At 41.7% G+C, this 22,331-nt stretch overlaps 1 protein-coding gene across 1 annotated transcript in view; it reads right to left on the bottom strand.

The window, feature by feature from the left end:
* The window catches only part of AKAP11 (A-kinase anchoring protein 11), a 48,446-nt gene that overhangs the window by 5,763 nt on the left and 20,352 nt on the right, over positions 1–22,331 (bottom strand). The window contains exons 4-10 of the mRNA XM_011369752.2: positions 21,169–21,334; positions 19,533–19,797; positions 14,703–19,191; positions 11,117–11,272; positions 7,165–7,248; positions 6,354–6,400; positions 550–710 (exon numbers count right to left, since the gene is read on the bottom strand). Coding sequence (XP_011368054.1) covers positions 550–710; positions 6,354–6,400; positions 7,165–7,248; positions 11,117–11,272; positions 14,703–19,191; positions 19,533–19,797; positions 21,169–21,334 — 5,368 coding nt within the window. The remainder of the gene's footprint in view (positions 1–549; positions 711–6,353; positions 6,401–7,164; positions 7,249–11,116; positions 11,273–14,702; positions 19,192–19,532; positions 19,798–21,168; positions 21,335–22,331) is intronic.

The raw sequence follows: 22,331 nt of genomic DNA, 5'->3' as shown, positions 1-22,331 counted from the left end.
AGTAAGCTCTCAATAAAAATCTTATCAGTGCACCAAATCGGAATGTTTTATTATTAGAACCTTATTAAATGCTCAAGTAGTCCACCACCTCTTATTAAATGTTTAAAGTCCTACTGGCTTTTGGTTATGCCAGCTTGTCGTACTAATGAAACTGGATAAACAGAGAAAGAGATATACTGAGTACTAGGCACCATTATTAATCGTTTAAATACAAAGAATAACTCGGTCTTTTCCTATGAACACGTGACATGTTTAATGACACCTAAGTCTGAGAACACGGAATGTACCAGGTACTAGGGTAAGCACTGTTTTACAGTATTATGTTTTATCTCACAAACCTCTGTAAAGTAAATTCCATGCTCACTCCCACAGTGCAGACAGGGAATGGGTGAACTCGCCCGAGGTCACACTGCTAGAGTGGCAGACTGACGCGCGACCCAGCTGTCAGCCTCCGCTACAAATGGGCATCTTACTCGATCAGCCATGTGACACCGAATACCATGTCCTGTTTCACATTTCCTCACAGTCCCCCACAAGGCAGGCACTTACTCGTACAAACTCCTTCTTTGCAGAGTCATGAAAGGCAAGTTCTGCGACTTCGACTTCAGAGGCCACCAGCCACTGAAGAATGACCCTCAGCTGGGGGTCCACTGTGCACGGCTCCATGTCAATATTCGTTATTAGCAGTGTCTTTCCGTCTTGCTCCAAACCTAGTGTACAAATTTAAACAATATGAAGTGAAACTCACCGAGTCCATTCTCCATACTCAGGTTTCCAAGGAAATATAAGTGTTTCCCATTTCTTAAGGCTCAGTGAATGATGGGAAAACACGCAGCCCTTTTTAACCATCAACTAATCATTTCTTTGAAAGGGCAAAATAATGCTAAAACCAAGCTATCTACTGACAGCACAAATACAAAACTCTATTTTGAGGCACTGAATTCACGTACGATCATCGATGCCACCATCTGTGTCAAAATACGATCCACGAGTAAAAGAAGAAAAAATAAAACTCTAAAGCCAAGATTACGATCAGAACACAAATGAAATACAAATAGAAACCTCGAATACACATACTAAATGGACGCTGGGAAAGCTGTCTGAGCTGAGCGAAGAGGAGCAGCAGAGACTCAGACAGCGCGCACCGCTCTAAGCTCTTTAGATCGCAGACCCCTAACCCCGAACCCGCCCCCGGGGAGAAGCTATTATTTGATCATCCCCGTCCTGCAGGTGAGGCCTCGCAGGCAGAGGGATCCAGAGGCCTACAGCGAGGACACGGCTGAGCCGGGATGTGAACACGGGCAGTCTGGCTCCATGCTCATAATCACTTCATTCTTTAGGCAAAATTAGGGGAAAATAGCATATGCAACCACTTATACCCCAAAAGCCAGACCAGGGAATTTTCTGGTATACCCCTATTATAAATAAAATATTGCTCTCAAGTTTACTTTCTTTGTGTAGGAAAGTTTTCCTTTCAACAAAATAGGATGAATCCCCGTTGGCTGTGCAACTAACGACCGAACACGCCTGCTTCGGGCGGTGGGACACGCTGGCAGACGCGGCGCCGGGCTGTGCCCACCGCGGAAATCAGCAGGTGACCATCCCTGATTCACTGTTACGGTTTGCAGAGCATTCTAGACCACTACTCATCATTTTCGGGACATGTGTAGGCCCCTAATTTCTATTTTAGAAAGTTGATTCATATTATTCTCTTAAAATAAATGTACTGGTTTTTCCCTCTCCTCTCCCCACTAATTCTCAGTCAAAAATGGGTCTGGAGCACGATGGTCTCTGGGCCGTTTTCTAAGTCCTGTAGAGGTCACGGGGTTGGACCCTGTCACCCCAAGGCGTCTCTGTGCTACTGGCCTTCTTCGTTCAGGACTCCTGGATGCCTGGCCTTAGAGCGACCCCTCTTTTTAGAGAGGTTACTAAACACTAGTGAAAAGAGAAGGGACTGACATCCTAAAACTACAAAAAAGAAACCAAATGAGGTTTGTTGCCTTAGGATTTCTGTAATTTTTAATCTTTCTATAATTCTACATCAAGCTTTCTCTTAATTTACCAATTTCTATTTTAACGAATTTGAAAGTTGGCTACAATTTTCCACATAAGGAGAGATGACCACGCAAGCTGGTTTATGACAATATCCACAAATAACTGATCTCCTGACTTCTACCTACTCACAAAACAAATCCTGAACAGCCTGGCTCGTGTCAAAAGTAATAAGTTTTTCATGAATTTCCCACCGATATTAACTTGTATCTCCTCGTAATAATTCCTCACTAAAGTTAACACTCGTTAGAAAAAATACTCACCACATGCATTTATACGCGGTATATAGCTTTTGGAACAACTTTGCTCATAGGTATTACTTGGGAAAAAGTACAAAACTTTTCTAGACAAAATCAACACTTTTTTAGTTAACAAAAATAAAGCAAATATTGCCTAGCATATCCGTAACTCAAAAATCATCTCCCAAATCCTATTTTACATGTGATGAGAAACACTTACTTCTAGAAGCCCTATGTGAAGACGATGCCTCTTTAGCAGAGGCATCAGAACTAACATATAATCACCATCCTAGGTCTGAGGATTTTAGCTCAAAAATTAGTACATGACTTTCCTCAACAAGCACAACTGGGAATAACATGGAAACTCAGAAGTTATGCAACACTTGTCAAGAAATTCACTTTGGCAATTTTCTACGTTTGCCCACTTCTACAGAAAGGATAACAACAACAACAAATCACTGGTTCAAAAACAAATCTCTCAAACGGTATGGATGCATTTAGGTGTCACTCTACAGAAGCCATTATTGGTGTTTTCATAATTAGGGGACAATGAAAACTCCGCTTCAACACGTACAGTTTATAGATTCACTCAGACATTTTAATACAGTTGAATTAAGGATTACGTATCACAGTCCAAGCTCTGTGACCAATAGCATCTAGTATTTACATATTCAGAACTACATTCGTTAAAGGCAGAACTGAGTATTTTCTTCAAATATGTGTTATGTGTGAGTTAAGACTCGAATTAGGGAGGGAAGAACTGATTTTAAGGTATCTTTTTATTTTTACTTATTGATTCATGTAAGACTGACATTAAACAGTAATTCTAGAAGTTATTGGTTTGGTAGGCAAAAATGATGACATATGTCATAGTGATAATAAATTATCTTACGAGTAAGGATTTCATATTTTGAAAAAGATAATTATACAGAGATTACCATAACTTTCCCTCTAAAATAATTTAATAATTCTTTTAAAGTATCTCAGTCTTTATACCAATGAGTACTTCAATAATTTAGCGACTGAATAACATAAACTGATCAACAAAGGACCCGACAGTGAATAAGTTGGCTTAAGAATATTCTGATTGGTAATGTAAATATTCTGATTCATAATAAACCAGAGCCTAACTGACGAAACGCACAAATACAAAAATCAAAGACTCTTCTAGGGAAACTTATACAAAAACAAAACAAAACATGCAAACATTCTGAAAAACAAATTGTCAATTACCTTCTACATCGTCCTCATGCTCTTCATCTTTATCATCTGGCCCATCGCTTTTCGAATAAAAGAACAGAAGCGGTTAAGAAAAAAAAGCTTTAGTTAATAACGGCATTAAAACCAATTCTTAAAATGTAGTAAAGAATGAGTTACAATATGATGTGTGGCATTTAAAAAGGGAGAAATGACAATAAAAAAGGAAGCTTTGCTTCTCACACCATTTCATGTTGAAGTCTGAATTGTAAATGATATCTAGCTAAGTTATCAATAACCAAGAAGCTCTGCCTGACCATGATACATAGAGTGCCAAGTAATGTCATAATAAAATTTAAAATAATTTAAAGCCAAAATATTCTACTAATTTGGTTGTAAATAACACAGCACTTGAATATCATAGTATGCCACAAATAATTATTAATGCTTCTGCTAAGGCCATTTACATATTTTTAACATCATAAAAAACATTTTTCTTACACTTTTCTTATATATGAAATAAAACTACATAAAAACAAACGAACAAACAAAAAAAACAGAAATCCTGTAGGAAGCAAGCTCTTTTTAATGAAATAATTGGCAGAATGAAGAACAGCAAGCAGAGCAACACATGCGTAAAGGTGATGCATTTTGCAGTTAGATGTCAATCACAGCACAGTGGAATTTTTTCGTTAGATGTAAATTCATCAAGCAGAATCATGTCGAAATGTGGGAGGAAAGCAGCGTGATACATACTGGCACCGTAACCCGCATCCTTTTAGGAATATGGCATCATGCATTAGTGGTGGAAGACTCATCCGTTTTTAGGTTTCTGGACTGGACCAACCTGTCTGATGCTGGAAAGGAGAAACTGTCCTCATACAAATCCCCTTCTAAAGCAAGACTGCTCCAGCTACTGCTGTTACCATGACTGCCAGGGAAGAAGAGAACAGTGCTGAACTAGAGAACGGACGGAGAGACCACTACTCATCATTTTCGGGACATGTGTAGGCCCCTAATTTCTATTTTAGAAAGTTGATTCATATTATTCTCTTAAAATAAATGTACTGGTTTTTCCCTCTCCTCTCCCCACTAATTCTCAGTCAAAAATGGGTCTGGAGCACGATGGTCTCTGGGCCGTTTTCTAAGTCCTGTAGAGGTCACGGGGTTGGACCCTGTCACCCCAAGGCGTCTCTGTGCTACTGGCCTTCTTCGTTCAGGACTCCTGGATGCCTGGCCTTAGAGTGACCCCTCTTTTTAGAGAGGTTACTAAACACTAGTGAAAAGAGAAGGGACTGACATCCTAAAACTACAAAAAAGAAACCAAATGAGGTTTGTTGCCTTAGGATTTCTGTAATTTTTAATCTTTCTATAATTCTACATCAAGCTTTCTCTTAATTTACCAATTTCTATTTTAACGAATTTGAAAGTTGGCTACAATTTTCCACATAAGGAGAGATGACCACGCAAGCTGGTTTATGACAATATCCACAAATAACTGATCTCCTGACTTCTACCTACTCACAAAACAAATCCTGAACAGCCTGGCTCGTGTCAAAAGTAATAAGTTTTTCATGAATTTCCCACCGATATTAACTTGCATCTCCTCGTAATAATTCCTCACTAAAGTTAACACTCGTTAGAAAAAATACTCACCACATGCATTTATACCCGGTATATAGCTTTTGGAACAACTTTGCTCATAGGTATTACTTGGGAAAAAGTACAAAACTTTTCTAGACAAAATCAACACTTTTTTAGTTAACAAAAATAAAGCAAATATTGCCTAGCATATCCGTAACTCAAAAATCATCTCCCAAATCCTATTTTACATGTGATGAGAAACACTTACTTCTAGAAGCCCTATGTGAAGACGATGCCTCTTTAGCAGAGGCATCAGAACTAACATATAATCACCATCCTAGGTCTGAGGATTTTAGCTCAAAAATTAGTACATGACTTTCCTCAACAAGCACAACTGGGAATAACATGGAAACTCAGAAGTTATGCAACACTTGTCAAGAAATTCACTTTGGCAATTTTCTACGTTTGCCCACTTCTACAGAAAGGATAACAACAACAACAAATCACTGGTTCAAAAACAAATCTCTCAAACGGTATGGATGCATTTAGGTGTCACTCTACAGAAGCCATTATTGGTGTTTTCATAATTAGGGGACAATGAAAACTCCGCTTCAACACGTACAGTTTATAGATTCACTCAGACATTTTAATACAGTTGAATTAAGGATTACGTATCACAGTCCAAGCTCTGTGACCAATAGCATCTAGTATTTACATATTCAGAACTACATTCGTTAAAGGCAGAACTGAGTATTTTCTTCAAATATGTGTTATGTGTGAGTTAAGACTCGAATTAGGGAGGGAAGAACTGATTTTAAGGTATCTTTTTATTTTTACTTATTGATTCATGTAAGACTGACATTAAACAGTAATTCTAGAAGTTATTGGTTTGGTAGGCAAAAATGATGACATATGTCATAGTGATAATAAATTATCTTACGAGTAAGGATTTCATATTTTGAAAAAGATAATTATACAGAGATTACCATAACTTTCCCTCTAAAATAATTTAATAATTCTTTTAAAGTATCTCAGTCTTTATACCAATGAGTACTTCAATAATTTAGCGACTGAATAACATAAACTGATCAACAAAGGACCCGACAGTGAATAAGTTGGCTTAAGAATATTCTGATTGGTAATGTAAATATTCTGATTCATAATAAACCAGAGCCTAACTGACGAAACGCACAAATACAAAAATCAAAGACTCTTCTAGGGAAACTTATACAAAAACAAAACAAAACATGCAAACATTCTGAAAAACAAATTGTCAATTACCTTCTACATCGTCCTCATGCTCTTCATCTTTATCATCTGGCCCATCGCTTTTCGAATAAAAGAACAGAAGCGGTTAAGAAAAAAAAGCTTTAGTTAATAACGGCATTAAAACCAATTCTTAAAATGTAGTAAAGAATGAGTTACAATATGATGTGTGGCATTTAAAAAGGGAGAAATGACAATAAAAAAGGAAGCTTTGCTTCTCACACCATTTCATGTTGAAGTCTGAATTGTAAATGATATCTAGCTAAGTTATCAATAACCAAGAAGCTCTGCCTGACCATGATACATAGAGTGCCAAGTAATGTCATAATAAAATTTAAAATAATTTAAAGCCAAAATATTCTACTAATTTGGTTGTAAATAACACAGCACTTGAATATCATAGTATGCCACAAATAATTATTAATGCTTCTGCTAAGGCCATTTACATATTTTTAACATCATAAAAAACATTTTTCTTACACTTTTCTTATATATGAAATAAAACTACATAAAAACAAACGAACAAACAAAAAAAACAGAAATCCTGTAGGAAGCAAGCTCTTTTTAATGAAATAATTGGCAGAATGAAGAACAGCAAGCAGAGCAACACATGCGTAAAGGTGATGCATTTTGCAGTTAGATGTCAATCACAGCACAGTGGAATTTTTTCGTTAGATGTAAATTCATCAAGCAGAATCATGTCGAAATGTGGGAGGAAAGCAGCGTGATACATACTGGCACCGTAACCCGCAACCTTTTAGGAATATGGCATCATGCATTAGTGGTGGAAGACTCATCCGTTTTTAGGTTTCTGGACTGGACCAACCTGTCTGATGCTGGAAAGGAGAAACTGTCCTCATACAAATCCCCTTCTAAAGCAAGACTGCTCCAGCTACTGCTGTTACCATGACTGCCAGGGAAGAAGAGAACAGTGCTGAACTAGAGAACGGACGGAGAGGGCCCTGGCTGTCCCGTGGAACGGCTCCTGCCAGGGACAACGGCGGTGTCCTGACGCCGCCACAGCGAGCGGGGAGAGAACCCCTCGCTGCGGCCACGGGAGGTGCCTGGCAGCCTCGGAGACTCTTCCTCAGCGGACGGACAATCATTCTAAACTTCCATTCACTTTACAGGTTAAGTCAACGGAATGACTTTTCAGATAGCAAGTGAATGTCTGAAGTAAGACGTTTCACAATGAAATTAACGTCTATGTTAAGTCTCGGGATATAATTTGTAAAAAGCCAGGACTCGTCCGCTTGGGTAAAGTTTAAAAAGTGCACAGGCTGACACTCTTTCGGGTCTTCAGTTAGAGCAAACGGCGATGTGCTGGGGGGAGGGAGGCGGGCGGCAACACAGTCCTAAACAGACCTTCTCTAACTTGGAGAAAAAATGTCTCGAATTTAAAATACTCTTATTATGCCAATGACTTCTGTTGCATACGTTATGTATAATTCAGGAGGTGATCAATCATATACATTTTCTTCAGAATACTGAATAACCAAGGCTATTCGAGCATTACGCTTGTCCATTCGGCCAGTCACGAAACGCCACACAGATAACTTCTTAAATTAACCAATCAATAGAAGAAAGCAACTATATTCTAAAATTGCAGCAAAGCAATAAAAAACAAAAAGCAACTGTGTTCAGAAACAAAACTGAATTCAAATTTTCAGATTAAAACCTAAACATGCAATTTTTAAAAATACTAATTAGTAAGCACATTAGTCTGCAGTGATAAGCAGCTATATTTCCCCATGTTAGGCTAGGCAATTATAAAAATTAATATTTACACAAATCAAAATTTTGGTTCTAAAAATGAAATAACAAAATCTTTTTATGGGCATCAGTAAAGGTTGACAACGTTACGAAAAAGAAGGATGGTTATTTAAAAGTTCTAAATAGTTTCCAAGCAATCCTGAGTCATTTACATATCCATGTTTACTCCAGCACCATCGAAATGTCTGTCACAAACTATAACGTATTAGAGAGTCAAAGTTAAAACTGAACAGTATCTTTTTATATATATTCAAGAAAATATATAGCTCTACTCTAAGACTAATGTGACAACCGGTTCCGCCCATGAGTCTGCTGTCAGACAAATCAAAGCTGAGAAAGCACGTAAATACAGAGTGGACAGGGAGCCACCAGCCAAAGAGAAAATCAATGCTCTCAAACACTGCACTTACTTCTATTCACAGGATTATTAAACAAAAAAATATATAAAATTCTTACCCATATTCTAATGATTCCTCCGATTAATAAAAAACCATTATCCAAGTATTAGGTGAACATGGAAAGAATGACAGCTAAAAAATGTAAAGACTAAAAATTCAAACTCCCTTTATCTAACCTCATTTCCCCTCCTGTTTTACCCGCCAAAATGGGTGAGATCTGAAGTCAGCTATTTATAAAATGCCACTTGTAACTAGGAAAACCATATAATTTTTTATCCAACCAGGGCACTTCTGAAAGTGAAAGGCGTCACCATCATTAAGAACCCAGGAGCAGCAGCAAACCAGGACCGCCCTGAGGAGCGCGGCGGTGCGGTGCGGTGGCCCTGCATTAACCCAGCACGAAGCATCGCCTCCTCGCCTCACAGTCCATCCCCTTCCCGAGCACTGTCCCGCTTCCACCGTCGCTCTGGTGTCATTTCCTACTTCTTACGCCCAGGGCGGGTGTCCCTCAGACCAGTGGTAGGCAAGGCCTGGGGCTCTGGGCCACGCAAAGAGTACTGTCGATTCTGACACAGCTCATAACAATTAACTCCAACATTCCACAAGGCCAGCCCCCCTCTTACCATTCTGCCTCGTAACTTTTAAGAAATCCATAAACCGCTGAAATACTTGATATTCACATATACAGACAAGTTCTCTTTCTGACCATATAATTATACATCCCTCCTAGACACTAGTACAAATCTGGGATTACTGTTTCTGTCTTAACCGTGGCTCTCTATGGGACCTCCCACTCAGAGCGAAACTGAAGTCTGTCCACACCTTTAGTCTTTAACCTGACCTCTGGACCAGACAGGAACAGGTCCTACAGCAAAGAGTCATCCCGGTGCTCGTCGAGCCTGCAGATGCCTGGGGTCCCCCAATGCCCTGCTGAGTCTCGCCTCTGGGAGGTGAGGCCCTGGCAAGTCTATGCCCAGCAGGCACGCCAACGCTGGGGGGTCCCACTCACTTTTCCTCTGGGCCTGTACCTTAATGCCACGGAGCATAACGTTTCTTATTAAGCCTGTGGTCAATCAAAACCACATGAGTTTTTGTGACAAAATGCTATCAAGCCAAGTCTTCCCCAGCTCGAATTCGAATCATTCGTAACTATTTGAACATAATTATTTCAGCCTCAGCCTAATCTGGTCTTTTCGATCCTCGGTTCTGTTAATGGGCTTATTTTTTCATCTTCGTCTTGAGTCATTCACCAACGAGCACTCCCTATCACTAATAAATGACGCCGAGTGGGACAGAACCGAGGACGGCGCCTGGCAGCCATGCCCTCCTCAGCGAACCAGGCGGCGCTCCACGCAGCGCTGCTCGGGGGCTGCAGTCCCCGCCGTGCTGGCCTCAAACCCCGTCCTTCCACTGTAGGCACCAGGATTTCCTGAGCAACCATGAGAAACCGCACTGAGGTTCCAGAAGCCTGTTTCTCAGATAGGAAGGATTTACGTGTTAATATTCTATTCTAGATAAAGTCATGGAAAAGGGCAAGAAGACGAGTTGTGATATTACCCCCACCTCCCACTACCAGTTTTAAAGACGGCCATTTTGGGATCCAGATTTACAGAAATATTGGTGGTTTATACCATATTTTAAGAAACTATGACGAAAGAGATACTTTACAAATATATTAACACTTACTAGTTAATCCAAGCACCAAGCAAATACTCGGTTCCAACAGGTGAAGCCGCTTCCTCTCCGTATGCTCCCTCATCCCCCTCCTAAGTCTTCTTACCTCCCCACCAGGGAAGCAGGTAAGCTGATCCCACGGCTCTGCTGAACCGAAGCCTCATGGGGCCCCTTCCACATGCACCCGGAACCGGAGGTACACAGCTGGGGACCCTCTCCCTCCCTAAACTCGGCTATGGATGGCACTCATTATTTCCAAGTATCAGTTAATGTCGATAAAGATTTTATGGAATACTACTGGTTAGTCAGAAAATGGCTTTGCAGGTTACAACTATAAAGAACAATTCCATCACAATTAATAAAATATTCCAAAGATTGTTATTATAAAGTTAACTAAGAAAAGTTATAGATAAGTGCCTTCTGGAGCACAAAACCACGTTTTTGTAACGAGTTTATGTATTTTCAGTCACTCGAGTAGAAATGCTCCAGGTCGTTTTGTTCCGGAAGAGCAGGACAAGTAAGGGATCCTTCCAGAGATACTTTAACCAATACAGAGAAAATTACAGGGTCATTTTCATGCCTCTCACAGACAAGTGTCCTTTTCTTATCCTCTAAAGAAAAAAAAAGTACCCTCTTTAAAGTGAGAAAAATTTTTCCTCCAAAATTCATGAAAAGTCTAGGTAAAGCTTAAAGGGCATAAAATCAAGTGTGTGCAACATTTTTCAAATAAACGATTGGCACATTTAGAGAAAATCAGTTCAATACTACATTTAATAAATGTCAAAAACCATTAAAAACATATTATAGATAATAAAGTACATTTTAAAAATAATGGTAGATTTTCAAATTCAGATTTTTAAATCATCATATTTATAGTTCACTTCTGAGATCTGAGGACTTAAACTATGCAATTACATGTAAAATTTTAATTACCTTTCACTTAGATGATGGAAACTACTGCTTTCATCCTGGTGTTCATCTTCAAAACTTAAATTGGACCAGCTACCAGTGCTGTCATCACCAATACTAAGATTCAGCTGCTGGCTACCCAAAGACTCCGCTGACTGAAAGTCTTCTATTTCTTTTGGACTAAAAAAAGAGAGAGAGAGAGAGAAAGATAAATTCAATCCAAAAGCATCAGATTCTGAATTATAAGACTATCCATTTGATGATAAGGATGACAAAAACAAGAAATGGCATTTGGAGTCAGCCCAGTGGTCTACCTAACCCGCTGTGACTGTGTCTGCTAACAGCGAGACTTTACAGGGCAGCACACTGATTTCACGTTCACTGAGGTACCAGGCCAACACCGCTAACTTACCTTATTAATCTAGCATGGCTCCATTCCAAGCGCATCACTTACCTAAATCCTCTGTAAAGTAGTTCGGATTTTCAACTGGGACCACTATGGCGGAGCGCATCTGCTTTGTGAGACAGTACTGTTGTTTTTACCAAGCACAAAAACAAAAAACCCTTCTTCTGGCTTAAAAAAAAAAAAAGTATTCGAGGAATTCTAGTACTGCCAATCAGGCCTACAGCCAGACGAGCCAAATCCCTGCAAGAGTCGAGGCACAGATCAGAACCCTTCTCATTTTTCTCAATGAAGAAACATTTATATTTTTGTTCCATCTTTACAAGAAAGGCCATTCACTGTTCAATTACTGTAATAGCCCCCTCTACAGTTTATTCCCACCAGAGCAGTTTAAAGTGATGTTCTGATGTTTTTAAACACGAAGAGGGAAAATGTTAGCCTTCCAATCGAAACCTTCTAGTGGTCTCTCACCAGTCGGACAGGGTCTGAATCCTTGACACACAGCACCTGGCAGGATGCGCTCTCATGACCTCCACCTGACCCACCTCGCCCCCTGGCCCACGCGCTGCAGCCACTCGGCTTCCCCAGCACGGATGGTCTCGGCCCCCTGCCTGGAAAGCTCTTCCTGATTTGCCTTCGCTCACATGTCATTTTGTCAGAGTTGCTTCCCCTGCTCCCTGTTCTGAACTGCAACCAGCCCCACCTGGTGGCACCCGCCACTAGCACCAGATCCCCTTCCCTCACTTCCGTCTTCCTCCAAAGCATTTGTCACTGAGCGACACACCACATAGTTCACTTATTCATTGTCTGTCGCATTCCACTGTAACATGACATCCCGGAGAGCACATATTTTCACTTATTTTACTTATTTCTGTATCCCCAGTGCCTAAAATAAGTACTTTGACGCTATTCTCATTTCGTATTTAAGATACACCAGCCAGAACCTCGCTGGCATTCCAGGGGCAGTCACACTACAGTTTTAAACGCTAATGGAGTACTACTTCATTCTTTAAAAAAAAGAAAAAGGAAAAAAAAAACACTTCCTGGTATGCACCACAATCTAATATTTTGACTAAAATGTCCCACTAGATGGGGTCCAAAGAAGAGTTTTTTGGTTTTTTGTTTTTTTTTTTTTTAATAACTGCTGGGTTATTTTGGATTAGAAAAGTAACTCTAAAGACAGTTTAGATGTTTTGTTCTCCTAAAAACGCACTACACACACTCCCCATTTGACACTCACGTGACACCCCTTGGTACATTACAGCTTAGCGAAATATTTATGGTTATTTTCACGATTTGAACATTTATATGAAAAGGGGCACTAGGGAAATAACTCGAATAATACTTTTAAAAATAATCCATTTGAGTGAATCCCTCTTAAAGCTTGAAGACAAACCATTTCAACTTCAGAAAGAGAAAATGTGATAGCGCCTGGTGCGCACCAGTCAACTTTTATTAGTGGGCACTCAGAGAAACCCCGCACGATCATTAATGATGACAGAGAAAGCGAAGAGAAACACAGCGGCTCCCTGCCAGCCTGGATGGGGCCGGAGCGGACAGCAGGGTCACAGAAAGAGCTCGGGGCTGATCTCCTCAGCCAGCTCCAAAAACGAAAGGTGGAAACAGGAGCCCACATCGGGAGCCCACTGCCCCTCGCCAGGCCCCAGCAGGGGACCCCAGGGACTCTCACCGGGCGGACGAGCCAGAAGGGAGGGGGCTCTTCTCCTCCCGAGGCTGGGGCTGAAGGGGGTAGGGAGAGGGAAGAACAGCGGTTAGAGCCTGAGGCCACGTCTGTCTGAGGAAAGCTGCTTCGATTACAGAAGGCCTAGCTCACCACGACGCACTGACGTCCGCCATCACATCGGAACTACTAAGCTGTCATGAACAGAGAGAATGTGGGTCTAGGGCAAAGCTTCACGACTCTGTCCTGTGAAGGGCCAGACGCTGAACTTAGGCACTGCCGGCTGGAAGGTCTACTGCAGTCACGCAACTCCGCCCTCAGGGCACGAAACCAGCCCCAGACAGGCCGGAAATGAATGAGCGCGGCTGTGTTCCAATGAAACTTTACTTGTGAGCACTGGAATCTGAATTTCATATAACTTTCACATGTCACAAAATAGTATCCTACCTCTGATTTTTTTTAAACACTTAAAAAATGTAAAAACCACACTTGGCTCATAGGCCATACACAAGCAAGGAGGCGACCAGTTCTGGCCCGCGGGTTATGGTCTGCCAACGCCTGGTCCGGGGGCAAGGGGACGACCTGACTATGGCCGGGAGAGCTCCCGCGGTTCACCAGAAACCCACGGTGTCTCTCGTCTCCAGAGGACACTCCCAACAACGGGATCCGAGGGTCCTGGCCGCACCGCATCTCCATTTTAAGACGGTGCAGAATGGAAGCAGTCCTTGTCACGGCTTTGACAAAAGCTACTACAAAGTCTGAGGTGTCATGTGATTAAATTCCACCTCCACTGAGGCCTCCGTTTCAGAGGGACTAACAAATCCAGTCCTACAAATAATATCACAAGTTAGCCTTGACGTTTTCCCAGGCAGAATGGAGGCTAAAGTGAGCATTTTTAACTAAGGTGTTAGAATCTGAGCACGAAGCGCAGCTGCTGAGGAACCGGACACTGGGACACAGGACACCAGGACGGCCCGCAAGAGCTGCCCCTTAAGTCAGGGCCTATCAGGAGAAGTGGCGGCAGTGGGGAAGGACCTGGAGCATTTCTGCTTTCTTCCTGATAGCATTATGATTAAATTATGCTTGTTATTTAAGAAACAAAAAACAAAAAAAATTTACCTGTGAATAGAAAAAAACAGAATATGAGAATCTAATCCCAGAGTAGTAACTTAACGTGGTCATTAATATTCTATATTTTTGTATAAAATTCTCCAGCTGTTTCCTTGACTCCACCTGGCCCGCTTCCCAGCTTTGGGGACGTGGACCAGGTGATGGCCCCTCTAAGCCTCATCCTCCAGCGCGGTAAACGGTGACAGCGCCCCCCAAAGGGCTACTGTAGAGCAACGACGCGGTGTACGTGGAAGTAACACGTAGGGATGTAGAACACCACGCAAACGGAACAGGGAAACATTTTTGTCAATTTAGGGTTAAAAATAATCCTACCTTTCTGAACAGAACCTGAGACATACCTGATCGAGTTTAACTTTTCGTTCTTTCGTAAGGCCCAAACGAAACGTGAGACGTACCTGCTAAGAGCACGGCCGACGTTCGCCATCGCCGACGTCATTATCTCCGTGGTGAGGCTCTCAGCAAAGCTGACGCCATCTTGTCCAATCCCACTGTCAGCTGCCAGGCTGGTGCTGCTCAGCTCTCGCTCTGCCCTCTCAATAGCTTCGGCAACTATCTTCTCGGCAAGCGCTGTCTTCTTATCGAGATCGACACGGACTTGGGGGACTTCGAGATGGAAAATCCTGGGTTGCTGATAGATGTGGCCGAGTTTTGAATTAGAGAGCGGCCTGCCACGAGCGTCCTGTCTGGAGAAGTGCTGAGCGGAACTGCCACTGGGGTCACGGAGTTCTCTGTGGTCGCAATGTCTGCACGCTTGGCTCACGAGAGGCGACAACTTGGACGCGTAAGTGGGCCCACCTGCTGCTTTTGTGGCCTCAGACGCGCGGGCGACCGCAGACCCTAACCTTAGTTCTGAAGTGTCACCCAGTACCTCTCCAGCCCACTGTTCCACAGCCTGAACGACACTCTCTCCACAACCACGCCCACCGACTCTGCCTGTGCGGGGGGGAAATCCAGGATTTTGCAAAGGAGCCTGAAGAGGTTCGGGAAACGCTGGCTCGGCGTGAGGCTCGGCACCCTCAGCACACCCGGGCTGTTCGTGACGGCGGGAATCCGCCGAGGACTGTGGCAAGCCACCCGCGGGCGCCGTCAGCGCTTTGCTAGCATCTCGTGCTATGCTGCGAGCGAGGGACGTGGAGAAACCGTCCAGCTCCGAGCACTCGCTTCGGCTCGTGCCCCGTGCCCGTTCACAAGTCTGATTTTTACACAGGTCGCCTCCGCTTCTTTTACTTTGTCTTCTTTTACCTGCGTCTTGGCGGTTTTCCCTATGTAAGAACAGTAAGAGTTCGCTGCCGGTTTCCACCTCTGAGCTCTGCGCAAGGGGCATTTGTGAGCTGCACTTCATTCTGGCCGTCTTGGCTGCTTCTTGCAATCCTGATTTGACAGATCGATAAGCAAGTCTGTTGGCGTACTGATCCATCAGTAACTCACCATTACCACCTTCCTGTTTCAGTATTTGGATAATGTGACCTGCATATTCGTCCGTCACACTTTCGCAGCTGGGATACTTGTATGTCAGGCCTGACATGCGAGAACTCGGTAATGAAAGAATAAATGGATCTTCTCTCGGGTGTGCTGCGGCCTCCACATGCAACCTCTCCTCTGCTCTATCATCCTGGGCACCGTCAACATAACAACTGCTCCTCCTCTGCTTGAAAAGCAGACAACTTGTAACTTTTGCTATTTGCTCAGCTTCTGTAACGACTTCGGCTGCCATATCACCTGCAAAATTGTGTAATGTTTGTAAATCTTCACCTGAGTGATTTAAAAAGGTAGGAGATACACTTCTTGAACTCTGCACATTTAAGCAAGGGCTCTTAACCCTGGGTTCTTGAATGATTTTATTATCTAGATAAGAAGCTGCCGTTTCGGTTGCAAGGGAAACGATGCGTGTCGCTAACACTTCTGCAAACTGAACTTTCTTCCCTGAGTGCTCTGACTTCACGTCCACTTCTGGAAGATCTTCGCCTTCACCACTTTCGACTTCCTCTGAAAGAGATCGCATGAGCTTCAACATGAATTCTTCCTTTTCAATAGCGTTTTGTTCGTTTTCAGATAAACTTCCGCCAGACGAGTTGTGAGGCGTGGAAGGCGGTGTCGCAGGTGCGAATTCTTTGGCCAGCTCCCCCTTGAGCTTCTTGGTGAGCTTCTTGATGTCGCATTCGGGACTGGCCTGAGACGGCACCAGAGGACTGGATGGAGGAGTATCGGGTATCACATTTCCATCTCTGATTTTCTGTTTACCTTCCCCGTGCAAACCATCTGCACATGTAAGCACTGTGGATGAGAAAGCATGTGAATGGGGAAAAGGGCTGTCTTGCCCAAAAGACAAGGGCTCAGGTGTTGTATTATTCAAATTATTGTTTTTCACTGATTTGTCCTTAGCGGCTTCCTTCAAATCAGGTCTCTGACCTGCCGCAGGTGGACAACGTGGTAGTGTCTCTAAAGAGAACCCGTGAGCTGCAGAACCTCTGCACTCGGGGACACCATCCTTTCCCACTGAAAGCGAACAGTGATTTAAGTGACCTTGAGCATCAGGGAATTTGGGGCACTTTTCCACGGTCGACCGAGACTCTTCTCCAGGAATAGGCAAGCCTTCCTCGTGTTCCACATTTTTATCTACGTTTGGGGTCATTGATTTGCTTTTATCTATGGAATGTTTAATAATGGATTTAGATAACCGATCAGCAAACATGTCCTTATGGCTAGCTTCACTCTGTTGCAACGTCACTGGATCGCAATGGAAAGGAGGGGTTTGTCCCTTTACGGTTTTAGTTAAACCATCTTTGTGTTCGTCAACTGTTACTGTATCTTTGAATGACGTCACTGACTCTAAAGTTTCATTTACTATCGTATGTACCATTGCTGCAGAAAAGTTGCTAATAAGCACAGGATCATTTGTTAATTTTGAAGAACTCTGCATTTCCACAACCTCATCAGCTGCTTTAAAATCACTGTGATGACCCGGATTATGTTCTGAAGATAAACAAATATTTCTGAGACAAGCTCCTTCCTCTTCATTTTTTGTCGAAACACGTGTTTCAGTAGAACCGCCACTCAAATTACTATCACCAGATGACAGGTGAGACTCTGCCTGACACACACCAGCCGAAAAGCGACATGGGAGCAGGGCACTTCCCGCCAAGGGCACTGGAATAGAAGTGATGATTCCAGAAGTACAAAACAAGGCCTGCTGAACGGTGTATTCTTTTTCACAGTCCTGCGCTGGTCTTGTCGCCATAACTGCTTGATTGTTAAAAGGAGGGGAACACGTGGGGGCCCGTGTTGATGGCACTGAATTTTCTGCACTCACATACTTTACGTTATCTGTGGAAATGCTGACTGCCGCCTTTGTTGTAAAGGTCACATCGACCTGTGACAGCTCAATGAATGCCTCTTGTATTACAGATTCAGACAGATCTTTCGCGTATGACTTCACTACTTTGTCTTCGTAGTCAAATGACCGACACGGTGGAGAGGCGGGTGTTGGGGGACAGGAAAACTGACACACTTCCATGATGCCCTCAAAAACAAGCTCCTCAGCGAGACCCGCGGCGAAGCCGGCAGCTGTGTGTGTAAGCATCTGCTTCCTCACGTACTGCAAATCTTTTAAAGCATTTGATAAAGCTTCGCTCACCAAAAAATTAGCCAGACCACCAATGGCACGCTCTTGCAGCGAAAATGCACGCTGCCTTCTCAGTTCGTTAAACGCCATCTGAAAAACAGATGCCGTCAATCTGACGGCTAAATGGCACAATGCGTTGGTACATGAAGAGACCCCTTTCTGCAAGTCTTTAAACGCACCAACGAAGCTTTTCTCCACGAGATCTGCGGCGAATTTTTGAATGCTATCTTTAATCATTAAGGATGCATGTCTAGACTTACTTTTTTGATCGAGGCTTCCACTCTTAAGGGCTATGGTTTCATTTTCTCCCTTTTTAACACTAACAGCGTTTAAGGTTGCATTAGTATGTTGGGTGTGAAGAACCGAGCCCAGGACTTCACATGAAATGCTGTCTGCATAATCTTCATAGGTGTAATAAACAGAATCATGCTTTTCATGAATCCTCTCGCCACCGGCATCTGTTTGGCAAAAACATTCAACAGGTGTAGAGCCTCCAAGAGGACTAAAAGCAGAGGAACGGATGGGGCTGAACAAGCCCCGGTCCTCCCTGGACGCCTTCACGGGGCGAGGAGAGTCTGGAGCATCGCACAGGTGAGGGGATTCCGGCTTACGAGGAGTCGGCTTCCTGACATTAGCTGGGAGAGCTGGGCGATCAAACTTAAATTTCTGAGGATTCATAGCAGTGGCTACAGAACAAGCTTTTTCATGTTTCTGCCCTTTCTTTTGCGATGGCTTCCCTATGACACGATCTTCTAGAAATGGACAAGAACTCTCTAAAGTTTGTTCTAGTTCATCAAACTGATCAAAACTATCAAAAAATTCACTTACTTCTGAGTCTGAATCCTCTATATCATCTTTTGTCACGGGAATTTTAGGTAACTCAAGTTTGGCCTTTAAACTTTTCTGATATCCTTCTTCATCTAAGAAAATAACAGGACTTGGACTCGAGCACTCTGATTCAGATGAGTAGGCAGGAGAAGAGGAAAAAACCATTTTCTGTGTTTCACTCCCTTTATCCGGGGCGTTAGACGGCCTATAGAAACTCCTTTGGATCCAAGGCTCAGAAATGGATGTTGTGACTGAAGTTTTCACAGGTTGTTCTTTATGTCCCAGAATATTTATTGAGGAAGTTGGAGGCTTAGCCGACGACATCTGCCGCCCAGAGCTGACCAGAATCCTTAAATCGTGGGATTCTAAATGGTGACTGGCAGCAGTCTGTGAGGCAGCATCACACTGGCTTTTTGGTGCAGTAATGTTTACTCCTATAGGAAAAGAATAAAATGACCAATTATCCTAGGACAGAATTTTTTAAAAATCAATTTAAATCAATGAGAATAAGTAGTTGTTAAGCATAATTAGATTCCAAACACTTAAGGTAATGAAGTAAACAGTACTATCAAAATCAGGACAGAAAGGGCAAAACTAAAGGCCAGATAACGATGAACTTAAAAAATCACAAGAAAATCACTTCCTCAGACAATCAGGAAAAAAAGATTAAAGTGAATAAACTTTAACTGAGTAGTAAGTCGGCCTTAAAACTTGAAAAACTGAAACCTTGAACTTCAATCTCCTATTTCAAGAAAAAGTCTAGCGAAGAACAAACCATCATTATACAGCTTCGAAGTCTCTTCTTCCTCTAAGTGCTCAAAAGCAGTGACGAAGTCATCCTCTATGGATGACACGGACTGGTTGGTATCGTCATCGTCTTCATCAGTGGTCTCGAGGTGGCGCTTCCGATGCAAGTACGTGTCCAGGGTGTACCTTATACCAGTCGCGTATTTACTTAGGAGACCAAAGATAAAATCAATTCTGAGTCTTGGTAATGTAGGTGACACTCTCATGACACAAAGCATTCCAGAATGATGACTCTTGGGAAAGATGAGAGATGGTAAAAATATTTTAATTTCAAAATGTTATACATACAAAACATATTATCTGAAAGTGAAGCCTAGAAATAACAGTCTCGGGAGGGGAAAAAAAAAGAAGAAACGCATGCACCCCGAAAGGCTCCCCGATTTTGTGACATTTCATTCTTTCCTTTATTCTTTCTCCACAACATTTCTCTCTCCCCGATCTCTTTTTCTCCCATCTTTCTCTTAGCCAGGGAGTGAAATTCTCCCTACGCCAGCTCCTCAAACGTTACAGAACTTACTATCCCCTCCTCTGCCGATTGTGGTGTCCTGCGTGATTGCACCGCCCTGTGATCTTTCTCCTTCATCATTCACCTAGCTCGCCAGCTACACTGTAAACTGCTTGAAGGCAGGAACCAGATGCTATCTCCCTGTGTATCCCATTTTCCTGTAGCTTCCAGCATGATGTCACCTTCTCTCCTATCATGTGACAATCACCTCCTCCTCTTACCTACATTTCTCTAGTATTACAATTTACAACGTTTACAGCTTTAAGAATACAAGTCATCAGATTTTTTCCATGCATAATCTTTAAAAATGTAAATAGTACAAATAATTTATTTAAAAAACTAGAAACTAAATATAATAGCTAATCATCTCTTTATTCTAGCAAATAAAACAAAGTAAATATAAATGAAGAATATAATTAAGGAAATGAGCTGAGCAGTCCTACTTTTAAATGTAGCTCTCATACTTAACACGGTACTGTCTTTTAGATTTGGAATAAGTAAATTTTAAACCAAATCAAATTCAATTTTTAGGAGGTAAAACATGTAAAACGTTTTTCTTCGATGTGTTACAATGAAACAATACTTAGTAAAGAACCAAAAGCTTAATGTTTTATAAAATTAATCATCTGTCTGAAATAACATGTGTTTACAAAAGTAAAAAGTACATCTTCAGATATCTACTTTACACTGAAGTTTTTTAACCAGAAAAATGAGTTAAGGTGTGTTCTCTAAAACATGTAGCACAACTTTTATATAAATTTGAAATTGGCCCTAAAGGGGAAAAAATTCATATTGCTTATACAAAGCTAGAAAAAATTTAAGAAATCCAGAAATCATAATTTTCAGGAAAAAAAGAATGTACTTATATAGCATTTATAGAACTTCACACATGGACAATCTAATTTAAAGTTATGACCAAAATTATTCTATCCGTTGATTTCAAAGCTTCAGGAGTTAGATTTCTTATGTATCATATTTCCTTGAGATAGCATTAAAAAAAAGGACATCACCCAAACAGTCAGAAGCTTAATATTCTCCATCAAATGTCACTGTAAAGTTTGCTCTGAAAAACTCATTAGAGATGATTTATAAAAGTTACCTGATTTACAGGACCATTGTTCACAGCTGATGATTTATTTATATCTTTCATACAAATAATTTCATTTTCATTTAGGCTGCAGAAATGGAGTGAATTCAGAAGATCTGGAAGTTCCAAAGAAACCGCAGCTAAATCCTGATTTACAACAAAAACACAGAAAACAACACTATAAAATAACACTTTTGTTAATTAAGGTTCACATGATGTGAGCCTTATCTAGAAAGCATTAGATCTACTGGTTAATAAACTTTATAGTTCATAATAATTAACGTACCAACCACAATCAATTTTTTTAAAACTCAAAAATAAAATGTAGTAAAATATTTTAATATCTGCTATTTCTGTAGCCTTTTAATCACACTAATAACTACAAAGAACCTCACACATCCATGACGACTAGGCACTTTCACTTAATAGTTTTTAGCTGCCGAGGTCAACCTGCAGTCTCTCAGGTTTAATTAACTGTGAAATTTTTCATATAGGACTGACTGCAGAATATACATATTTGGAGCTTAAGTTTTGTATTTGCAAAATACAAGTCTATTTTTCTGCCTCTCCTCTCCAAAGTATTGTATTAGACTTTAACTTATAAGTTAATGAAGATGTAAAGGAAAAGAAAATAGCTTTTTCTCATTTGTCCTTTTTCCATAAATATTTTACCCAGTTAAAGAATTAAGTCCTTGAACCCACTAGGGTACTTTCCTCTATAAACATGGTTTTATCAGTAACCCCTAAAGAGGAAGTAGAATGAGAGAAACACTTTGGACACTTCTCTTCGCAGCCTCTCATCCCAGGAGAATGTGCTCTTCTGAGCCTCTGCCTCAGCTACTTCCTTCAGGCAAGGGCACAATCAAGACACACAGCAGAGTTTTCATTCATTTCCACCTGATCTACATATTCACAAAGAACTGAACAGTGTGATTTTCTTCTTCTATTAGGAGACCTTTACTGGCACAGAAGGAAACACTGGCAATCGCAAATTTGAAGGAGCAGCAGGAGGCAGAACAAAGTACACCTATCGCCTTAGCGCCTCCCCTACCGCCCCCCCACCATCCCCCTACTGCCCCCCTGTGAAGCCCTCCTTTGCTGATTCCAGTCTCAGCCACCAGCCCCTCTGTAAATACCTGCCTAAATCAAACAGGCTAACATTTTCAACTGGTTAA

Source organism: Pteropus vampyrus, unplaced genomic scaffold (genome assembly GCF_000151845.1).
Source record: "Pteropus vampyrus isolate Shadow unplaced genomic scaffold, Pvam_2.0 Scaffold154, whole genome shotgun sequence".
Taxonomy (NCBI): Eukaryota; Metazoa; Chordata; class Mammalia; order Chiroptera; family Pteropodidae; genus Pteropus; species Pteropus vampyrus.
The sequence above is the reverse complement of the archived record's forward strand: the minus strand, read 5'-3'. Positions and strand labels throughout refer to the sequence as shown.